The 20153-nt window shown below is 38.4% G+C and overlaps 2 protein-coding genes across 2 annotated transcripts in view; one reads left to right on the top strand and one right to left on the bottom strand.

The window, feature by feature from the left end:
• The window catches only part of LOC111594922 (poly(rC)-binding protein 3), a 117794-nt gene extending 102518 nt beyond the window's left edge, over positions 1-15276 (bottom strand). Inside the window, exon 1 of the mRNA XM_023308412.2 lies at positions 14641-15276. The gene's annotated coding sequence lies outside the window, so the exon portion shown is untranslated. The remainder of the gene's footprint in view (positions 1-14640) is intronic.
• A 4277-nt stretch (positions 15277-19553) lies between these two features.
• LOC111594927 (keratin-associated protein 19-1) lies at positions 19554-20104 on the top strand. Its single transcript, XM_023308422.2, has 2 exons — positions 19554-19945; positions 20025-20104. Exons 1-2 carry the CDS (start codon positions 19612-19614, stop codon positions 20096-20098), a joined length of 408 nt encoding a protein of 135 aa, XP_023164190.1. The 5' UTR covers positions 19554-19611; the 3' UTR covers positions 20099-20104.
• The last annotated feature ends 49 nt before the right edge of the window (positions 20105-20153 follow it).

The following is a 20153-nucleotide window of genomic DNA, read 5'->3' as shown; positions in this document are numbered from 1 at the left end:
TAATGCTAATGCTAATGCTAATGCTAATGCTAATGCTAATGCTAATGCTAATGCTAATGCTAATGCTAATGCTAATGCTAATGCTAATGCTAATGCTAATGCTAATGCTAATGCTAATGCTAATGCTAATGCTAATGCTAATGCTAATGCTAATGCTAATGCTAATGCTAATGCTAATGCTAATGCTAATTGCTAATGCTAATGCTAATGCTACTGCTAATGCTAATGCTAATGCTAATGCTAATGCTAATGCTAATGCTAATGCTAATGCTAATGCTAATGCTAATGCTAATGCTAATGCTAATGCTAATGCTAATGCTAATGCTAATGCTAATGCTAATGCTAATGCTAATGCTAATGCTAATGCTAATGCTAATGCTAATGCTAATGCTAATGCTAATGCTAATGCTAATGCTAATGCTAATGCTAATGCTAATGCTAATGCTAATGCTAATGCTAATGCTAATGCTAATGCTAATGCTAATGCTAATGCTAATGCTAATGCTAATGCTAATGCTAATGCTTATGCTGATGCTAATGCTAACACCAATGGCAATGATAATGATAATGCTAATCAGAGTGACAATAATATTGATACTGATACTGATAATAAAGAAAACTAGCAAAGCCTTTAGCAAAGAACTCAATCAGTTCAGCTTTCTGTATAAGAACTGACAGTAAAACTAAAAACAATAAATAAAATCACAGATTAAAAAAAAAATGAAGGAAAAGAAAAAATCTGAATAAAATATTCCGTTAACATTGATATTTTTCAAACTAATGAAGCTGGATATTGAATATATTTAAATTATTTGCTTTTGTTATATTGTCACTCGATGCGATTCATTGCTGCAACGCTGCTATCAACAACCACTTATTGGACTGCATCAACATTTCAACCAGAGGGCGCCACTCCAAGTTATATATTTTGCTTCTTCTTCTTGTGTCTTCTTTTTTTTTTTGCATCGCCAGCCCTGTGACAAGTTGAGTGCGCGAGATGATGCCCTTGCCGCCGGCACCGCGTCGTCCACTGCATTTGGCAATGCGATGCGAATCCGTTGGCCGAGCCACTCGCCGCGCCTCACCGCTCGTCTCTTGGCCAGCCGATGAGGAGGCACTTACCCAGTGCCAACTCGAGTCGGCTATATTTAGCTGCACTTTTTGCCTCTATTCTGCAGTGGCTGCAGCGCTTACAAAGCTACGCAAAAATTTGTAAAATTTCAACAGCAACAGCAACAACGTCGACGACTACAAACAAAATATTTGCTGTAATTATATTTGATTTTGTAAATGCATTTAGAAATGCATAAAAGATTGTTAATTTAATCGTACAGGGACATGTTTGCTATTTGTATGTGGTAACATGTCTCAAGTGCTCGAATATACAATGAGCTAATTGGCCATTGGAGCCTTCGTGACAACAGATCTTGGCAATTATGTCATTTGTTTAGCAAGCAATCTAATTGCAATTTAAACATATTCAACTAAATATGCAATTTATGACTAAGCGCTGGATGCGTCAATTGCCTTGGGAAGTTCAAAATTATAAATTGCTTTTAAAATTGCTTAATGGATTACTTTATCCAGTCTCTAGACAGAGAGTGTTTGCTTTTGCACGAATGTCTTAATAGATCTTAGCATAACAATTAATCATCATATCTAAACAGTCCACACCATAACCATCCACTCTCTAGACCCATTACGACTCCTTATCTAAGCTCCTTTAGTCCTTCACACACCTGTCTAGGTATATTTTCTTAGCCAGCATATTTGTGGCTCACCATAAGATCTAGAAACCACATCTCTCTGATCAAGTTGATATGCATTGATACACGTACGAAGTTAGCCAATTATTCAAGTACTCCAGTCTTAAATAAACGTTGCTGTTACTATCTATCGAGCTGTTCCTGTGCCCGATTCAAGTTGTCGACCTCAGTTTTAATGAAATGTTGCGGTTAGCTTACCTCAAGCCGTTGCACTATAGCTCGGCAGAGACCACAGCCAATCGCTAGCTACGAAAGTTTTAATGAAGCTCGCCTGGCAACGATTGCCAGACATCAATCTGAAATGCCAAGTGATGGAGCACAGTGCTCAGTGTGGTATTTGGTTTGAGTTGAGTCGCGTTGAGTTGGGTTCTCTTCGACGCTAATCAAATTAGAATTCCCCAGCAGGCACACACCTTGCGCCTTGTGCTATGAGTGGTTATGCCATCAGCAAGCTGGCTTTGCGGTCAGCCAAAAGCCTGTCGAAGTCAACGTCTCCCATATTACTTATCATTAATTATTTGGCGCTCTTGAGCGTTCAGCTGAATATTTATTTTAAATTTTAATGAGCGGGCGACAGAAGTCAAAATGGGTTTTCAAGCAGCTACTGCTGCTCTTGCTGTGGTTGCGCTAACAAATCGTATGCCACAATATATTGCCAACTTGTGTGGCATGCGGCAGCAACAATAAATTCCACAGAGGCAACTAAAACGCACGCAGCAGAGAACAAGCTACTTAAGTGCAGAAAACGTAGCATACTTTTCAGCTGCACATGCACGAAAGACGGCACGTGATTGATGTGACACGAACAGCTCCCGAGAGGAGCAGGAGGAGTGGCTAAAATAACCAGAGAAGCAGCCAAAAAAAAATATATATATATAGAAAGAGAAAGAGAAACGTTTACTTTAGAGCTGGCATAGCTTACACGCTCTTTACATGGCCATTAGATATATTATGCGAGAGTTATCTTCGGAAACAAGAAAAGCTCAGCGATAAAAGTTTTCGTTTGAGACAAAAAGAAAAAACAATATGTTTGTCACATGGATTTTGTGATATGAAATATGGAAACGTATTTGACTCTACCTTGGATCACTAGCCAGGAGTCTGACAATGATAATGAAATGGAGTGAAACGAGACTCGTTGAAAATTAATGAGATTCCAAGAGCCATTAATTTACACCCCTTTGCTCATTGTTTATTTATGATAACATCTATTTCCATTTAAAGTGCCTTTCAATGGCGTTGGCTTCTGACAAGTCAAATATTTATATATGTGTGAATTTATATATATACGTATATATATATATATATATTTATATATATATAGTTTGCCCGGCCATTAGCTTAAATTTTAATTTTCCAGCATTTTGGCATGGCAACGACAGCCAAGTTTTTTGAGATAGATGCGCATCTTTGTGCAATTGCGAAAGGTCGACGCTGGCTGTCAAAGAAACAACAAATAAAATGGGAGACAGAGAGAGAGAGAGAATGGGAGTGGGTGGAAGGGAGAGAGAGAAAGGAAACGAAATCAACAAAGTGCGCAAGTTGCAAATCAAAAAATGTGAATGCCAAAATGAAAGGAGGAGAGACAGCTGGGTCTGAGCGGAAAACTGCAGATAAATGAAAAGAAAAAGGATTTGGAGAAGAAAACGATATGCAATTTTTTTAGCATTTCGAGAGGTTTGGCGCTGGTAGCAGCGGCCTGTCAGGGACAGCACGAAATTGGCCAATTTACATGCGTTTGTGTTTTCAAGCCAAGAATAAAAAGAGGATTGAACTTCAATTCAAACTTCTGTGTGTGTGTGTGTGTGTGGAGAATACAAAGTGGCATGGTAGCTGCTTTAACTGTGCAGCTGCAACTGCGACTGCGACTGCTGAAGCTGCAAAGAGTTTAAACCCAGCCAAGCGATGCACTCAACTGGCATTAAAAGACAAAGAAAGCGCTGGCTGGCAGACGCTAAAAAGAGTTTAACGCTTCACAGCGAGCAGCGCCTGCTTAAACAGGTGCAAGTCCCATTAGCTTCTATGCAATTTAAAAGCATTTTATTAAAGTTCTGCCGCACATGGGGCGTAGACGTAATGCCACTTAACTAACATTGTCGTTTACATTTAGCTAATAAGCTTATCTTGCGCCACAAAATGTAACTAATGATGGCTACGCTACGCTCAAGAGCATTTCATCTGGGATGCTTTGCAGTTGTGCTGGGTTTTATGCACTATGGCAACAACGGGTCGTATGCGTAATGCGAGATGTTTCAAATGCAAATTGAACATTGAATGCGGCAAGTTTTTTATGCCATATCCGATTATGACAAGCTGAGAAAACTGTAAAAACTCAAAGACAAAGCGCAGCTGCAATGACTCATAGTTGGCATTCGAAATCTTATGCAAGATATCAAGTAAGTATTTGATAGCTTCTTTAAAATATATTTAAATGCAGTTACAACCTGTACAATTTAAGTACAATTTCAGTTTCAGACAAACTGCCCGTGTTATGATAACAGTTTGCTAATTACATGTCGTATACGTAACAAACAATTTAAAAGTTATACAAAGAGTGAAAACCACACACTTGTCAGCCAAACTGTGCTGCATTGGCCAGATAAAAGAGGAAAATTGAGATAAAAAAAGCAGACAAAAAATCTAAAGGACCCGTCAGCAGCAGCCAGAATGGACATGATTCGCTCTGAGCAAAAAAGCATTTAACAATTTTACTGGAACAATATTCAATTTCCGTCTGTCTAATAAGTTTTTGGCCAACACCATACACCATTCAGCATACAGCATACGCCCTGTGTTTCGGTGTCGTGGCATGTAATAAGCCAAGTCCAACTGACATTCCTGTCTGCCAACTATCTATCCAGGCAACTTTATGAGGCCCGACAAAGTTCCATTACTCAAACTCGCAAGCGACGCACATTTTCCTTTAATTTCCTTTTTAGTTTCTAGCTTGTCACAAAAATTGCTTCCCTTTTCTCTTTCATTTTGCTCAACTCTCATTCTAGCTGGATGTCAGCTTAAAGCATCGATGCATACACCCAGGCTTTAATGAATGCCCGCGAGGCCATGCAAACAGAGCTCTAACGGCCAACGGGCCATATAAAATGCATTCGAGTAACTAACTTGAAACAGAGCGAACGCGTTTATTTGGTAACCAAATGGATGGATGTCGCTGTAAAACAGCGTGGCAGGTGCAGACTTTTGCTATAGCTGTCGGCAAATACATATGTAGTTGAAGCATTGTCAATGCCTGCCAAAAGGGCGGCTTCATTGTCATACGTTTATGCGTCAAGTACTGGGAAATTGCGATAAGCGGGTTGTAGCTGAACAATTTGAGTGGGATTTTATAGTTGTTGATGATGTGTTTTATGTATATATATATATAGAGATTTGTATATTGCATAGCACTGGAAAAGCAACTGTGAATATAAAAATGCCAATGAAAATGGAGTAATGCAAGCAGAAAATAAAAATAATAAATTTGCGAGCTCTCAGCTTAGCTATGTCTGCATCTCTATATACAATTATATATATATATATATATATATATATATATATTTAAAAACAACTTTAAGTACATTTTTAGTATGATTGCTTATCAGTAAATAGAAAAAGATTTATATACAAACTTTATACGGATTTTAAAAGCAATAAATGCAGCGGCCAGCATCAAAAAAGTTCAAAATAGAGCAAAAATTTATATATAGAAAAATATAAATTATATTATATTAAATACATTAATATAACTATTTCTATATATACCATTTGTTCAAGCATGAACATCTGAACATCTGAAATTTGCCGCTGCGGAAAATGCTGAAGCACGAACCTGTTATAGATGACCAGCTTCTGATGCCTTTAAGTGAAATGCAGCGTTGAGGAATTTACGACCATTCCCAACGTCAAAGCATCGAGTATATATCAGTAAACATAAGCCGTGGGAAAGCATGGCATTAGATATAAGATATTTAATAAGTATTTCAAATGAAACTTTATTTAAACAGAAATAATATAATATATAATATTTAAAAATAATAATAATAATTGTTCGAACAGCCAATTTTTTATAATAATAAAAGTTGCCTGATTTCCTTTAGAAAATTAAAATACTATCAATATCTGTATGACCTTGTCACATAGGCATAAAAGTTTTATAATTTATAAATAATGGAATATGCTAAAAAACATTTTATAAAATTTATTTTTATTTTAAAACTTAAGCATTCAAAGCTTGAAAGCTTAAATTTTGAAATAGAAATAAATCTTAGAAAGTCATAATAAGAGTTCCCTGAGTTCCTTTAGAAAATAAAGATAAGATCAATATCTGTATGACCTTGACACTTAGGCATAAAAGCTTTATAATTTATAAATAAAGCAATATGCTAAATGTTGAAGAATATCATCCGTTACAATGCGATATGATATATCGATAGAAAGTATGGTACATATAAGATGATAAGTACCACCTCTAAGTTTTAAGTCAGTCTCTAATAAACCTCTAAATTGAATAGGTTATGGGCCCAGGCAGCGGAAAGTGAAAGCTGTGCTGGTGATTGGAAAAATCACATATGAGACTCGATTTATTAGTTAAAGCGTGTGCTAAACTAAATTGTGCAAAATGAGTTCAATGTTTGCAATTGAGAAACTAGATAGTGAAAACTATAGTGCGTGGTCAGTGCAGATGAAAAGTCTGTTGATTCATTCTGACTTGTGGTCGGTGACATGTGGTCGGTTATTAAAAAATGAGAACGATACAGTGGAACAGAAAGCGTCGTTTGATAGCAAAGATGAGAAAGCTCTAGCTAGCATTTTGTTGTCTGTAAAAGCGTCGGAGATAAACTGTATAAAGCACTGTGGAACCGCGAGAGAAGCATGGACAAAGTTATCCGAGATCTACATGCCTTCGGGACCCGCGCGTAAAGTACAATTGTTCAAGCAATTGTTGCATATTAAAATGTCAGCTACAGACAGTGTTCGTGAGCATTTGAATAATTTTTCTAATGTAGTAGAAAAATTAAATGAAATACAAGTGCAGGTGGCTGATGAAATGCTTGTAATAATATTACTAGCAAGTTTACATGAAGAGTTGGACAATTTCGTAGTCGCTATCGAAACACGGGACACATTGCCTTCATTTAGCGCTATAAAAATCAAATTGTTGGAGGAAGGAGAGAGGCGCAACATAGGCGAAGTGGGTGAAAAAGGCGAGAATACAATTTTTACGTCGCGTGCAGCAATCGGTAAAAGAAACAAGACAAAGAAAGACCCGAAAGACACGAAGTGTTGGTTGTGCGGGCAAAACGGGCATTTCGCGGCGAAGTGCAGATTAAGAGAGAAAAAGGTTGATAAAGACAACGAGAGCGAAAAAACGATCGAAAAGAACAGTAAAAAGTCTTTTTCGGTGTTCCCTTCTCTTGGAAATATACAATTGACAAAAAATGTCTGGTGTGTGGACAGTGGTGCTACAGCTCATTTGTGCGCAGACAAATCAATGTTCGTATATATGCGTGACCACAAAGAGAAAATAAAACTAGCAGGCGATAATTACATAGAAACCGAAGGTTGCGGGTCAGTGTTGCTTAAGTGGAAAAATAATACGATCGAATTGGTCGACGTTTTATATGTGAAAGACTTACAATGCAACTTTATATCTGTGTCAAAGGCAACTGAAAAGGGGTTAAAAGTAATTTTTGTGAAAAACAAAGTGTATGTTAAAGACAGAAACAATGACAATTGGCTAGTTGCAGAAAAACATAACGATTTATTTTTATTTGAAAGTAGCATGAAAACAGTAGTTGCAGCTAATGTAAATGCAAATATGAATCAATTGGTGAAATGGCATGATCGGTTCGGGCATCTAAATTTCGATAGCCTAAATAAAATGATTAAACAGGACATGGTTAATGGACTTCCAGCTAGTGTGTGTAATACAAATGACTTTGTGTGCGAAACGTGTGCAAAAAGTAAAATTTGCGTGAAGAAGTTTCCCAAAGTATCAGAAAATCGCTCAAAAGAATTACTAGCTTTAGTTCATACAGACATATGTGGTCCTATGCGTACGGCATCACAAGGTGGAGCGCGTTATTTTGCAACATTCATTGACGATAAATCGCGTTATATGTCGGTGTACGTGCTAAAACATAAAAGTGATGTATTTGAGAAATTCAAAGACTTTAAAAATTAGCTGAAAATCAAACTGGAAAACGCATAAAAGCCATAAGAAGCGACAACGGGCGTGAGTACCTGAGCGGTACATTTGAAAAATTCTTATCAAGCCATGGTATAAAAAGACAACTAACTGTTCCCCACACTCCACAACAAAATGGTGTGGCGGAACGCGCCAACAGAACACTGGTGGAGATGGCGCGAAGTATGATGGTGCATGCTGGAGTTGGTGAATCTTTTTGGGGAGAGGCGATAATGACGGCTGCGTATCTACGCAATAGGGCTGAAACTGCAGCCTTGATTGGCAAAACTCCATATGAGGATTGGTATGGGAAAAAACCGAGCGTATCTCATCTAAAAGTATTTGGAATGGAAGCTATTGTATTAAATAAAAAGCATAAAAACAAGTTTTCAGCAAAAGGCGAGCGGCATATACTGGTAGGTTACTCTGAAACTGCCAAAGCTTATCGTCTGTACAACCCTGTCAAAAGAAGCGTTGTGTTATCCCGAGATGTTGTGTTTTTAGAGCACAAGTTCAGGAAAGGATTGGAGCACGATCAAGGGTCATCACATGAGCCAGATGTGCTAATCCTCGAGCCAGATGAAAAACTTAGTTGCGAGCAAAATGATGAAAGTCACGATCCTGATGAGCAGCAGCAAAGTCCAACTGTTGATGGGCAGTGTCAAAGTGGTGACGAAGATGCTGAGGAGGAGCAGGTGACAGGTAAAAGAGGTCCAGGGAGACCACGAATTGTTCGCACTGGGCGTCTAGGTCGTCCACGAAAAGAGTACAATGTTCTGAATGTACTAGACGCTCGAAATGTTGTTGTTCCCACATGTGTTAGGGAGGCATTTCGGTCAGAACAATCTGAAAACTGGAAATCGGCGATGCAGAAGGAGTATGACAGCCTGAAAAACATTGAGACATGGAGTCTGGTCGATCTTCCTGCAGGCGAAAAAGTTATTGGTTGTAAATGGGTTTTTACCACCAAGCGTGATGAGTATGGCAACGTTCAGCGTTTTAAAGCTAGATTGGTCGCGAAAGGGTGCGGACAGCAATACGGAGTTAACTACACGGAAACGTTTTCTCCAGTTGCACGTTACTCCTCAATCAGATTAGTGATTGCGTTAGCTGTCGAGAACGAGATGCACCTGCATCAGATGGATGTCTCTGCAGCATACCTGAACAGCGAGCTACACGATGACGTGTATATGCGACAACCAGAGGGCTTTATCGACGCTGATCATCCCAAGCGCGTACTGAAGCTGAAGAAATCGTTGTACGGCTTGAAACAAAGCGGTCGGGAGTGGAACCAAAAGCTGGAGAGTACTCTTTTGGAGATTGGTTTCGTCCCATGTGCTAGTGAACCATGCATTTATACAAACAAGATCAAAGGGTATTTAAATATTATTGTTGTATATGTTGACGATTTTATACTAGCATGTACCAGAGAAGAAGATGTGGCCCACATTAAGCAGCTCATATCAAACAAATTCGATGTGGTCGATGGTGGTGAACTGCACTACTTTTTGGGAATGGAAATAGAGCGAGATGGCAAGACTGGTAGTCTCTCCATAGGCCATAAACAGTACATTGAAGAACTACTAAATGATTACGGCATGCAAGACTGCAAGCCAAGCGCGACTCCGTTGGAAATTGGTTTCCAGATGAAGTGCGATGATGTTGACTGCGGCCAGGTGGATAAAACACGCTATCAATCGCTCATTGGTTCGCTATTGTATTTGGCGTTGACAACACGGCCAGATATAATACACTCTGTGGCCAAGCTGGCGCAGGGAAATGCAGATCCGCACAAGGAGCATGAGGTTGCAGCCAAACGGGTATTGAGATATCTAAAAGGTACCTCATATTTGAAACTACACTATAACAAAACGGGTGTGCCTATCCACTGTTATGTTGATGCAGACTGGGCTGGCGACAGCAACGATCGGAAGTCTTTTACGGGTTGGTCATTCTACCTTGCTGGAGCAGCAGTCTCTTGGGAATCAAAGAAGCAGAATTTGGTCGCCCTCAGTAGCACAGAGGCCGAGTATGTGGCACTTTCTACGGCAGCCAAGGAGGCGGTATACGTTAGAAAATTGATCAACGAAATGGAGCTCGGGCCGATGGCAAAGGTGCTGATTTATAGTGATAATCAGAGCGCACAATGCCTTGCTAAAGATGCAAAATTTCATTCGCGTAGCAAGCATATTGAAATAAAATACCATTTTGTAAGGGAAATGTACAAAAATAAAGTAATAGATATAAAGTACATTCCCACAGATGAAATGATATCAGATGTATTGACGAAGAATTTATGTAAAGTCAAACATGAGAAATTTACTGTAATGCTAGGATTAAAATGATACATTTTGTAATCATGATCGCATTGAGGAAGGGTGTTGAAGAATATCATCCGTTACAATGCGATATGATATATCGATAGAAAGTATGGTACATATAAGATGATAAGTACCACCTCTAAGTTTTAAGTCAGTCTCTAATAAACCTCTAAATTGAATACTAAAAAACATTTTATAATATTTATTTTTATTTTAAAACTTAAGCTTGAAAGCTTAAATTTTGAAATAAAAATAAATCTTAGCATATAGGTCTGCTTAATAACGATTCTGAATGTTGAAATGCCACGAATTACGTATATTTGGGAATCGATTTTCTAGTTCTCAGGTTACTCAGGTCCCTCACTTATTATATGAAGTTTGACCAATTTGTATGCTTAATTAATTTTTGATACTCGTGTTGCCTGAACATAGTTTCACTTGTCTTCGAGCTTTGCCAAGTGCAAAAGTGCTGCAAGCTAACATTTGACCAAAAGGAATAAATAATGCAGCAGCCACCATATGTTCCAGACCTCATCCCCAGTAGAAACTGAAGAGCCCCATGAGAGAACAATGATACGCTAGGATTGAGGAAATTAAGATGGCATCGCAGCATCAGCTGAAGAAGATCACAACAAATGATTAACTTAGAAGGATACAATTCATGTATAGCTTCATATATATATTCCTATATATATATTCCCGCTATATTCTTAAGCACACCTCGCCCACAATAATACCACGCATAAACGTAGCTACTAGCTGATTGCCTTAAGTAAAGTTGTGCTGGGGCTGCCTGCTGGCGCAGCTCCATCTACGCCTACTGCCGTAGTCAACGCCCGTGCGACTGTAATGCAAATAGTTAGGCACAGACTGTTTGCCAATCGGGCAAAAGTTGAAACTGGAATTGGGCTTGGGATTGCGATTGGTATAGGCAAGGGCTGCCCGTGCGCTTGCTACTCGCAATATTGCGGTTGCGCTGCCCCACGAAAGCCATGGAAATGACAGACGATGTAAAAGAGTTCATTAATATTGCAAGGTGGACGGGCGACAACAGCTACAGCAACAGCAACAGCAACAGCAACAGCAAGAGCCAACAGCGACAACACAAACACCATGAACAGTGCGGAGCATATTTTGACAGTGCGCACAATTATTTTGTAATTTGTCATATTTTGTGGAAGCGCCACCCCCTTTCGCCTTGCCCCTTTCCCAACAACGTCAGTCGCCTATGTCGCAGTGCCTTTGTCCAAAAAAAAAATTTGTTTTCAAGTAGCAAAGTCTCGGGCTCAAGTGGCCTATGACGGCCTACTAAATAGGAAATGCGGGCTCGTTGGCGCATGGCTAGCAGGAGCGAGGGGGGGAGAGGCAGCTAGGTACCTTGTATCCTACCAACAAGCTGCATAATTGTTTGTATTTTACGCTTTACATGAAAGCTAAGCAAATCTTTTGTTACACTGTCTACAGCAACAAGGCTGCGCCTTCTTTAAAACAAGTCACACACACACGCACACACACACACACACAGACAGAGGCGCATGCATGCTCGCCCGCCACCGCTCATCTAGTAACCCTTCTTGCAGCTTTTGTTGGCCTTACGCTTTGTGTGCATATTCTAAACATGGCAGCGCTTGGCGGCTACCTCAACCTACTTTCGGGGCCAGACTGCGTTGTCGCCGTTGTTAAGAACTACCCAACCCCGCCTGCCCTTCGCCACGCCTACCAAAACGTGCTGCAAGTCAACAGTGAGCCAGGCAGTCAGTCAGGCAGTTTTGTTGTTGTGCATATTTACCTAGCCCGCTCTTCAGCGTCCACATCATTTGCTATATATATATATGTATGTATATATATATGCATATATACTAGAGAGAGGAGAGAGGGCATAATGACTATGTCATGACTTTTGTCAAATATATGTATGACTTGACTATTTTATCAAAAATACATATTTATATCAAGTTTTAAAAATATTATTCAATTTTAAAGTTGAGCTTTAAATGGATTTTGTTAAGCTAAAAATTGAGATTAATTATTTGTTAGGCTTTAAGAGCATTAAGTTCTCGTAGTTGTTCATTTATATATATATATATATATATATATATATATCATTCATCATAATTTTCATATGCAGCAGTTGGACCAGGCCGATCCCTCGCCTCCCGGCCGGCCATAACTCTTGTCCGTTTCTTTTACTCTTGTTTTTTTTTCTATATATATACATACATATATATATCTATACATACATATATATATTTGTATACATATATATATTTCTTTCATATTTTTTTTGTTAAATTACATGCACATATACACAGTCAAATATTTATTTAAAACTTATGCCCGAGGCCTTTCATTACTGTGCACGTAAAAATATATTTACACACACATACATACATACACATATATATTCTGCTCTGCATTCTGTAGTTTTTTTCTTCTTTCTTCATATTTTACTTTTGATATTTTCCCTGGGCAAATGTACAGCATGTTGCTTTGTGCTCGTCTCTTTTGGTGGCAAGCATTCTATGCTATTAAGTAAACTTTACTTCTATATATTTCCAATTTTTTTTATATATTTTATGCTGCTTTCGCTGGAAATCGTGGCTTAGTTTATTTACTTTGCGCCGTGACGCTAAGTTCGTTATTTCCTCATTTCCATATTTTCTAGTGTCTAGTGTCTAGCGCAGCTCTAATTAGTCGTCCTTGCTGCGCGTGTCCTTGTATGCGTCCATTGTGCCAGCTAGCGAGAACAAAGCGCTGTGACGCAGTGAAGCCAGTTCAAAAGTTGTTCAACATTTAATGGGATTTACCCGCCAAATTGTTTTAAATTACATTGCCCCAGAGACTTGAAAAGCATAGCAAAAAAAAATTAAAAAAAAAAAGCTGAAGAAAAGAGGAAATGACAGCTGCTCGAAGTGCAGAGCGAGATACTGCTTAGCATTGAGCTGTTAATTAAAATGATATTGGGCAAACGAATCAATCAAACGTGGCTGTCAACTGGCATTGTTCGACAACGAACGAAAAAGATGGAAAAGAAAAACAATAAAAGGAAATATATGAATAGAAATCGAAATACAGTTGTAAAAGCAAGTCTGCAACTGTGGCAGGGTGAGAGTGTTCTAGGCGGGAGTGCCTGACTAGCAGATACCCTGAACCCTGCACAGCGCTGTTATACCAACCATTCTTAATTTGTTTTCTACACACAGGCACACACTCACACAGCGGCTTTACTATGTTAACTTAATTGTTGAAGAACTTTTGTTTCAGCTAAACTTTCTTCATCACATTTTCAGAGCGTCATAATGACTTCTATTTGAGATGGCGCAAGTCTCTGTCTGGTATTGTGGCTAGAGTAGTTCCGAAATATATCAAATCTCACAGCATCCATGCTGCTAATAAACGAAATGAAACCATCGATACTTATCGATAATAAAGAAATTAACTGCATTATCGAATAAAAACACGCTTAAGTTTTACAGTCTAACTTTCCGCTTTCATACGGAAAGGACAGAGCGACTGAATGAGAGAACTGCTCTAGCCATATCAACTCAGCTAATAGTTCAAATTGTTAATATTTAATGGTTGTGCCACGCCTCGTATTACCTGTTACAAACAGTTCAACAGAAATATCATACACTGAATTCCCATTTCATTTACCCAATGGATTCAAGGTATAAAGCGCAGTCGTGGTAACATAAATAAAAGTCACTGTATTAGCTAATAATTATTTTAAAAATGCATAATATTAGCAAATATGAACCAAATCAATCAATAAACAATAAATATTACTATAATGATTTGAGCTTTTATTTAAAAAATATTTTTTTTTCATAATACTTTAAGTTCATATATTGAAATAAAAGGGCATGATAAAAGAGCGTTATTTTAAAATTTTTAAAAAATATTTACATAAAATTAAGCTGCCAAAAAGTGTACATTTAGTAAATTTTGGACTTTAAGGATTAACAGAAAAAAATTATATATAAGAAATATGTTTCAGATAGACTTAAAATTGTGCTTAATTTCATCTCTTACCAAAATCTCAAACCTCAAAGTCTCATTTCAAGCTGCCATAACCAAGAAGTGTATATCGATTTTAGAGATCATGCAACATATTTTTAAAACTAAGTCTCTAGATAAACTCTTGATGCTACAAATTCAAGTTTTGTTATAAGATATCCCAATTATTGTCGAAAAATACCCCTTGACTTAAGGTTATAATAATTTAAATTTAAAGTTTCAATTTTAATTTGACATTTTTTTAATGTTATCGGTTATCGCTTGCTTATCGATGCGCATAAGCACCAAGTTGAGTAGTTCAATTATCAGCAAATACATTGATGTCTATAGTAATTGTGCACGGCCAACTCACCTGTCGAAATTGCTTGTTTAGATTTATTTAATTTAGTTTGCAGCTTTTACTATGTAAAATTTGAACGCTAATCGAATCAACGAGTTTTGCGCTTGAATTGTAAATTCTTTGGTTTAGATCATTGATTGGTTTTGGTTTGCGTTAATTGGTTTCGTTATTATACCGTTTGATAATTTGGGCGCCAAAGTACAGTCAGAAATCACTCACACGCATATGGTCAGACTGACACGCTCTCCCACTCTCTCCCTCTCACTCACATTCACTCACTCTGCTGTGTCGCTCTCTATGCCTCTGTTGCGCTCACTCTCTCTCTCTCTCTTTCTCTCTCTCTCTGTGGATCTGTGTTTATTATGACGTTTGTTGCGGCACAACGGCGTCTGTCGATTGCCTCTGGGGCAGGTAGTTAATGCAGTTTGTTTGTTTGGCCACGTTTATTAGATTGCAAGCGCCATAGACTGGCCTGGCCATGCACTGATTATAGAAGTGTGTATAGTGTGCGGGTGTTTGTGTGTGTGTGTGTGGGTGAACGCATGTGTGCTTGGCTAAATTAAAATTTTGGCTGTCGGTTTATCGGCTGATTTTCGTTGATTTGTCGTTAAGGTGAAGCGCACACAGGACATACACAACTTGACTGAGCAAAACTGCACAAATAACTGAATTGAAATTTCGTCGCAGCGAGCGCTGTGTAAGGGCAAATCGTAGCAGAGCGCATCTGTGTGGGCGCCAGCGATTGGGGGCGTGGCGTGGGGGGAGGGAGGGTGGATTTCTGCTTTTAGGGGTTCTGCGGCAACAATTTAGCCTATAGCTTATTTTCGGCAGCAACACACGAGCAACGGCAGCGGCAACAACAAGAACGAACACGAAATATCTTACAGCAGCAACTGCACTCGAGTGCATTTTAATTGATTTTTTTTTCGCATGCACTTTCGCCAGCAAGTGCGAGCGAGAGCGCAAGCGTAATCTCTGTGTGTGCCTTGCTCGTTTGTTACACGCGGCGTATGCGTAACATTTACAGTTGCATTTCGCACGCACCTGACTTTGAGTGAGTTTTGCTCGGCTTTACAGCTTGAGTGAGTTTCTCGCTCAGCTGCGATCTCTTCGACGCCCGTTCTAGGTCAATTAATGTTGTCCGTTTCATATTTTTCAAGTTTTAATTACCCTTTTTATTTTTAATTTGAACAGCCCAAGAGAAACGAGCGAAACAACAACAAAAACAACAACAACTTGCTGTGGCAACAAATTTTTAATTAATTACATGCAAAAATCCAAGCCAAAAATGAGTTGGCCACGCTTGAGTGACGAGCTGGTCAAACAATTAGCATTTTATGCCAGTTAAAAAACGTATAATGAAGTTCCTAAAGGATGCGGCTCTGTGTCTCCCTCCCCCTCTCTCCTGGCATATAGAAAAAGTTTTTAATATGTAAAGTGTTTTTCAAGAGGTATGCGTTTGTTTGAAAGGTTAGAGCACAGCCCAGCCCAGAACCACCCAAAGTTGGAGGGAGTAAACAGCCATTTAAACTCAAATTTCCATTCAGATAGATGGGAATCTGTGTCAGCTTTTTGGCAGTTTCCTGTAGATTGTTTTCGAGTCACTCGAAATATAAAGCAAAATTCTCAAGCAGTTGAAATGTCTGCCACAAGCATTCGTACTTAAAGCAATTGACATTTCCATTTCCATTAAACTACTTCATTTATAGGCTGAGGCTTATACTGAGATCTACAGTTTCCATAGACACAAGACTAGCTGAAGGCATCTCTTGTGGTAACTCTGCTTATTTAAATGCGACTTTTTACACGCTCCTCTTCTGTGTTCAGAAGAATAAAAAGAATCGCGTTAAGCCACACATACAAAATCGAACTTTCTCGCTGATTCTTACTAAAACATTCAGTCACTTCTTAACTAAATCTTTGGATCACTCATTAGCTCTCTTTCTCTCTACCTCTTTATCTCTCTCTCTCTCTCTCTCTCTCTTTCTCTTGTTTTTTCCTTATCTCTTTTGTGCTCTGTTTGTCTAGCGCCTTATCTCTTGCTCTCATTTTGCCACTTTCTCTTGTTTTGTTTTATCTCGCTTACTTTATCTTTCTTCGTTTATCTTCCTCTTTCTCTCTATCACTCTCCTAGCTCTTTCACTCTCTTTTTGACTCTCTCTCTCTGCCTTATTTACTTCCTTACTTGTGCTCTCCCTCGCTTTTAGTGTCATTTTCGCTTTCCTATCTTCACCTTTATATACCTCTCTAAGCTTTCTCTGCTGTCCTCTCTCTCTCTCTCTCTCTCTCTTGTTCAGTCTCGCTTGATTCCTCTGTCTCCCTTTCTCCTTGCTTTCTCTTCTTTTCTCTCTTTTCACTGTTTTTTTCACCCTATTGCTTGCTCCCTCTGGCTCTATAGTTCTTCATCTCTTTCCATCTCTCTCTTGATCACTCAATTGTGTTCTCATTCGCTCTTGCCCTCTCTCACCCAACCCTTATTCTCTTCCTATTTTATTATGCCTCTGTTTCTGAGACTGAGAGAGAGAGAGAGACCGAGAGAGCAAGTGAGAGAAATAGATAGACAAAAGATAAGAGACAAAAACACAGCGAGATATAGCTTTGTCTCTTATCTTTTGTCTATCTATTGCTCTCACTTGCTCTCTCACTCTCTCTCTCTCTTACTTTCTCTCTCTCTCTCTCGCTGCCTGACTTAATCTCCCCATAACTTTCTTTCTAACCCTGTGTTCTGTGTCTCTGTCTTTGCCTCTATCTTCGACGCTCTCTTTCCTCTTCTCTCTCTTTTCTCTCTGCTAATACATTAGGTAATCACACATCAAAGCAATGCTACTAATGAACGATCTGCATTTCTTCCATATTCCTAACATATGTGATACGCTCTTATTTCTTAATTTTTTGTAATATTGCCAGCTAGTTTGCTTTACGTCAATAAAGTGGCATTTGACAAACATTAAAACTAAACAGCAAAAGAACTTGGCTATAACTAAAATGCAGTAAATAAAATATTAGACCATACAGGGTGCCTGGGCAGCAGGAACAACATTTGTGTTGAGACATGCGCAAAGCAACAGCCGAAAGCAACTCAAATGGCAACTCACTCACAGCTCACAACATGCAATAAAACACCTGAAGCCAAGCAATGCAATCGCAGACAGGCAGCCAGCAAAGGGAATGTAAGGGTGAAAGAAGAAGAGAAAAACAAACGTCAGCTGCATACAATACAACCCAAGGCACAAAATGGCATTGGACCAAAATGCTAACGAACAGCAACAGCAACAGCAACAGCAACAGCAACAACAGCGACAGCAACAGCAACAAAAATAGCTAAGGGTAAAGGCACAAAATTGGAGCTATGACATTTGCTGCTATTGTTGGCCAGTGTAATAACACACTCCTACATACGAGCCGCATTTAAAAATTTATAACTTTCCTAGCTGCCATTTGCTAACGATGAGTTTAGGGTTTTATTTTTAGCCAGTATTCAAGGATAAGAGTTGAGCTTAAAAATAAATTATTAGAATATTACCTAAGAGATCTGGGCTAGAAAATGTAGGAAGATTGAGATAGCTAACTATTAAGTCGCTTTTCGAACAGCTTATGGGAAAAGTTTTAATGTATATTTTTCCATAATATTCAAGCCAATGGAAGCTCGTTAAATTGTTGGCAATTTAGGCTAACTGGCTGTCCAAATTGGCATTGTAATAGTTGGGTAATAACAAGGCCAGCCATATTAAATGGTTAAATAATAGCCTCTGCACTTAATTCTATGGAATTCTGTAAAATCGTAACTTTAACGAAATCAAATCACTTTGAACTAAAATTTCGATTTGTTGCTCCTTATGCCTTCGTCTATAATTATATTTTCATTATGAAAATTATGTAATTAATTTGATGACTCCAGCTCGGCGAGTCAACAATAATTATTTGTGAGGCAATCGAACCCCGACTTCGAACCGAAAATCCTTCACAATGAACTTGAATTGCATTGAAAAGCCCGAGAAAATTGTTTTGATAATTATATATTTACATATATCTGATCATAGTTGGGTATGGCAATAATTGGCTCGCAGCTGAGCTCATTTGAAGGGCGTTGATGAGCATTGACCATTCGAACCATTGAACCTCAAAGAGCCGACACCAGTCGAAACCAAACAACAACTGCAAATCACCTGAATTTATATTTTTAATACCTGCACATCAAATTTTAAGGTTAATGACTGTGTTTATGGAAACAGACGTAGACTTTGGTGAATCCCTGACAAAAAAAAGCTTTTTTAATGCGTATAGTAAACGAAATAGTTCTGACTCATATGCTCACATATGCCTATTTAAGTAAAATACCTTGTAATATAATACAGACCAATGGGTTGTTTCTGTGTTTTGCTATCATAAGGTAAACAAAACTGTTTTAAATCAAATCAAATACCCTGTAAGCATGTGGCATATTACAAAATGTAGAATATTCAAATATATAAATATTATATATATTTATATATATATTATTTTTCCAATTTGTAAAGCCAACACGCCAAGTAATCTGTTATAAAATTTCTAAAGTATAAACTCTTTTCTTTATTATTAATTTTTTTCATTATTTTACATAGGGAATCTGGTTTTTATCAAACATTATTCTCATAGTTTTTCATTTGTACAATTTTAATTTTGTTTTTTTTTTTCCTGTTCTGGCTACTAAATTATAATAATCCCATGGAAATGTAATCAAGGTGTTTACATGTGTAAAAATTACGCATACGCAATGGTGGACACGCTCCAATGAGCAAACAATATGCAAGGCGAGACCACAACGATGATGAGCAATTGATGCGCTATGGTGAACGATTAGACGACATTTAAAATCGTTTTATAGTCTTAATTATGTTTATTATACACGCATGGCGTATATAAAAGAGCCAACGCTGTGGATTTTCGCAAACAGTATTCACGAGAATTTCAACGGGATTTAGCACGAGAAATACCTTTGGAAATATGTCATATAAACAAATAGGCACTAGTCGCAGTTTTTGGCTATACGTGGCTTTGGTCGCTGCGCTGTTGCAGTGCCAACTGGTTAGCTCTCAATATAGTGGATTTCCGTACTATGGCGGAGGCGCTACGGCAGGTGCTGGATATGGTGGTATGTATGGCAATGGCTATGGTTATGGATATGGCTATCCCCCGTACTATTCGTATCCCGGCTATGGATACACATATCCTGGCTACGGTTATGGAGGTGCAACCGGAGGTGCAGGCGGAGCATATGGTTATCCAAGCTATGGCTATCCAAGCTATAGCTATGGCGGCTATCCTTATACAGGCACGAGTAAGTAGAGCTCATCTGAACGAATCATCGTATACATTATATACATGTATTAGTGTTTTGGACTTGTTTTCTGTTATAGACACAGCATTTGCGAGCAGCAGTGGAGGTTTCGCCAGCGCAAGTGCGGGCGCCGGAGGTGGCTATTATGGTTAAAAAGGCACTGAACAAATATTTAAGCTAATTAGTCACAATGTGTACATATTGAATA

This window comes from Drosophila hydei, unplaced genomic scaffold, assembly GCF_003285905.1.
Source record: "Drosophila hydei strain 15085-1641.00,03,60 unplaced genomic scaffold, DhydRS2 tig00000001-arrow-pilon, whole genome shotgun sequence".
Lineage (NCBI taxonomy): Eukaryota > Metazoa > Arthropoda > Insecta > Diptera > Drosophilidae > Drosophila > Drosophila hydei.
This window is presented reverse-complemented; position numbering and strand designations above follow the sequence as displayed.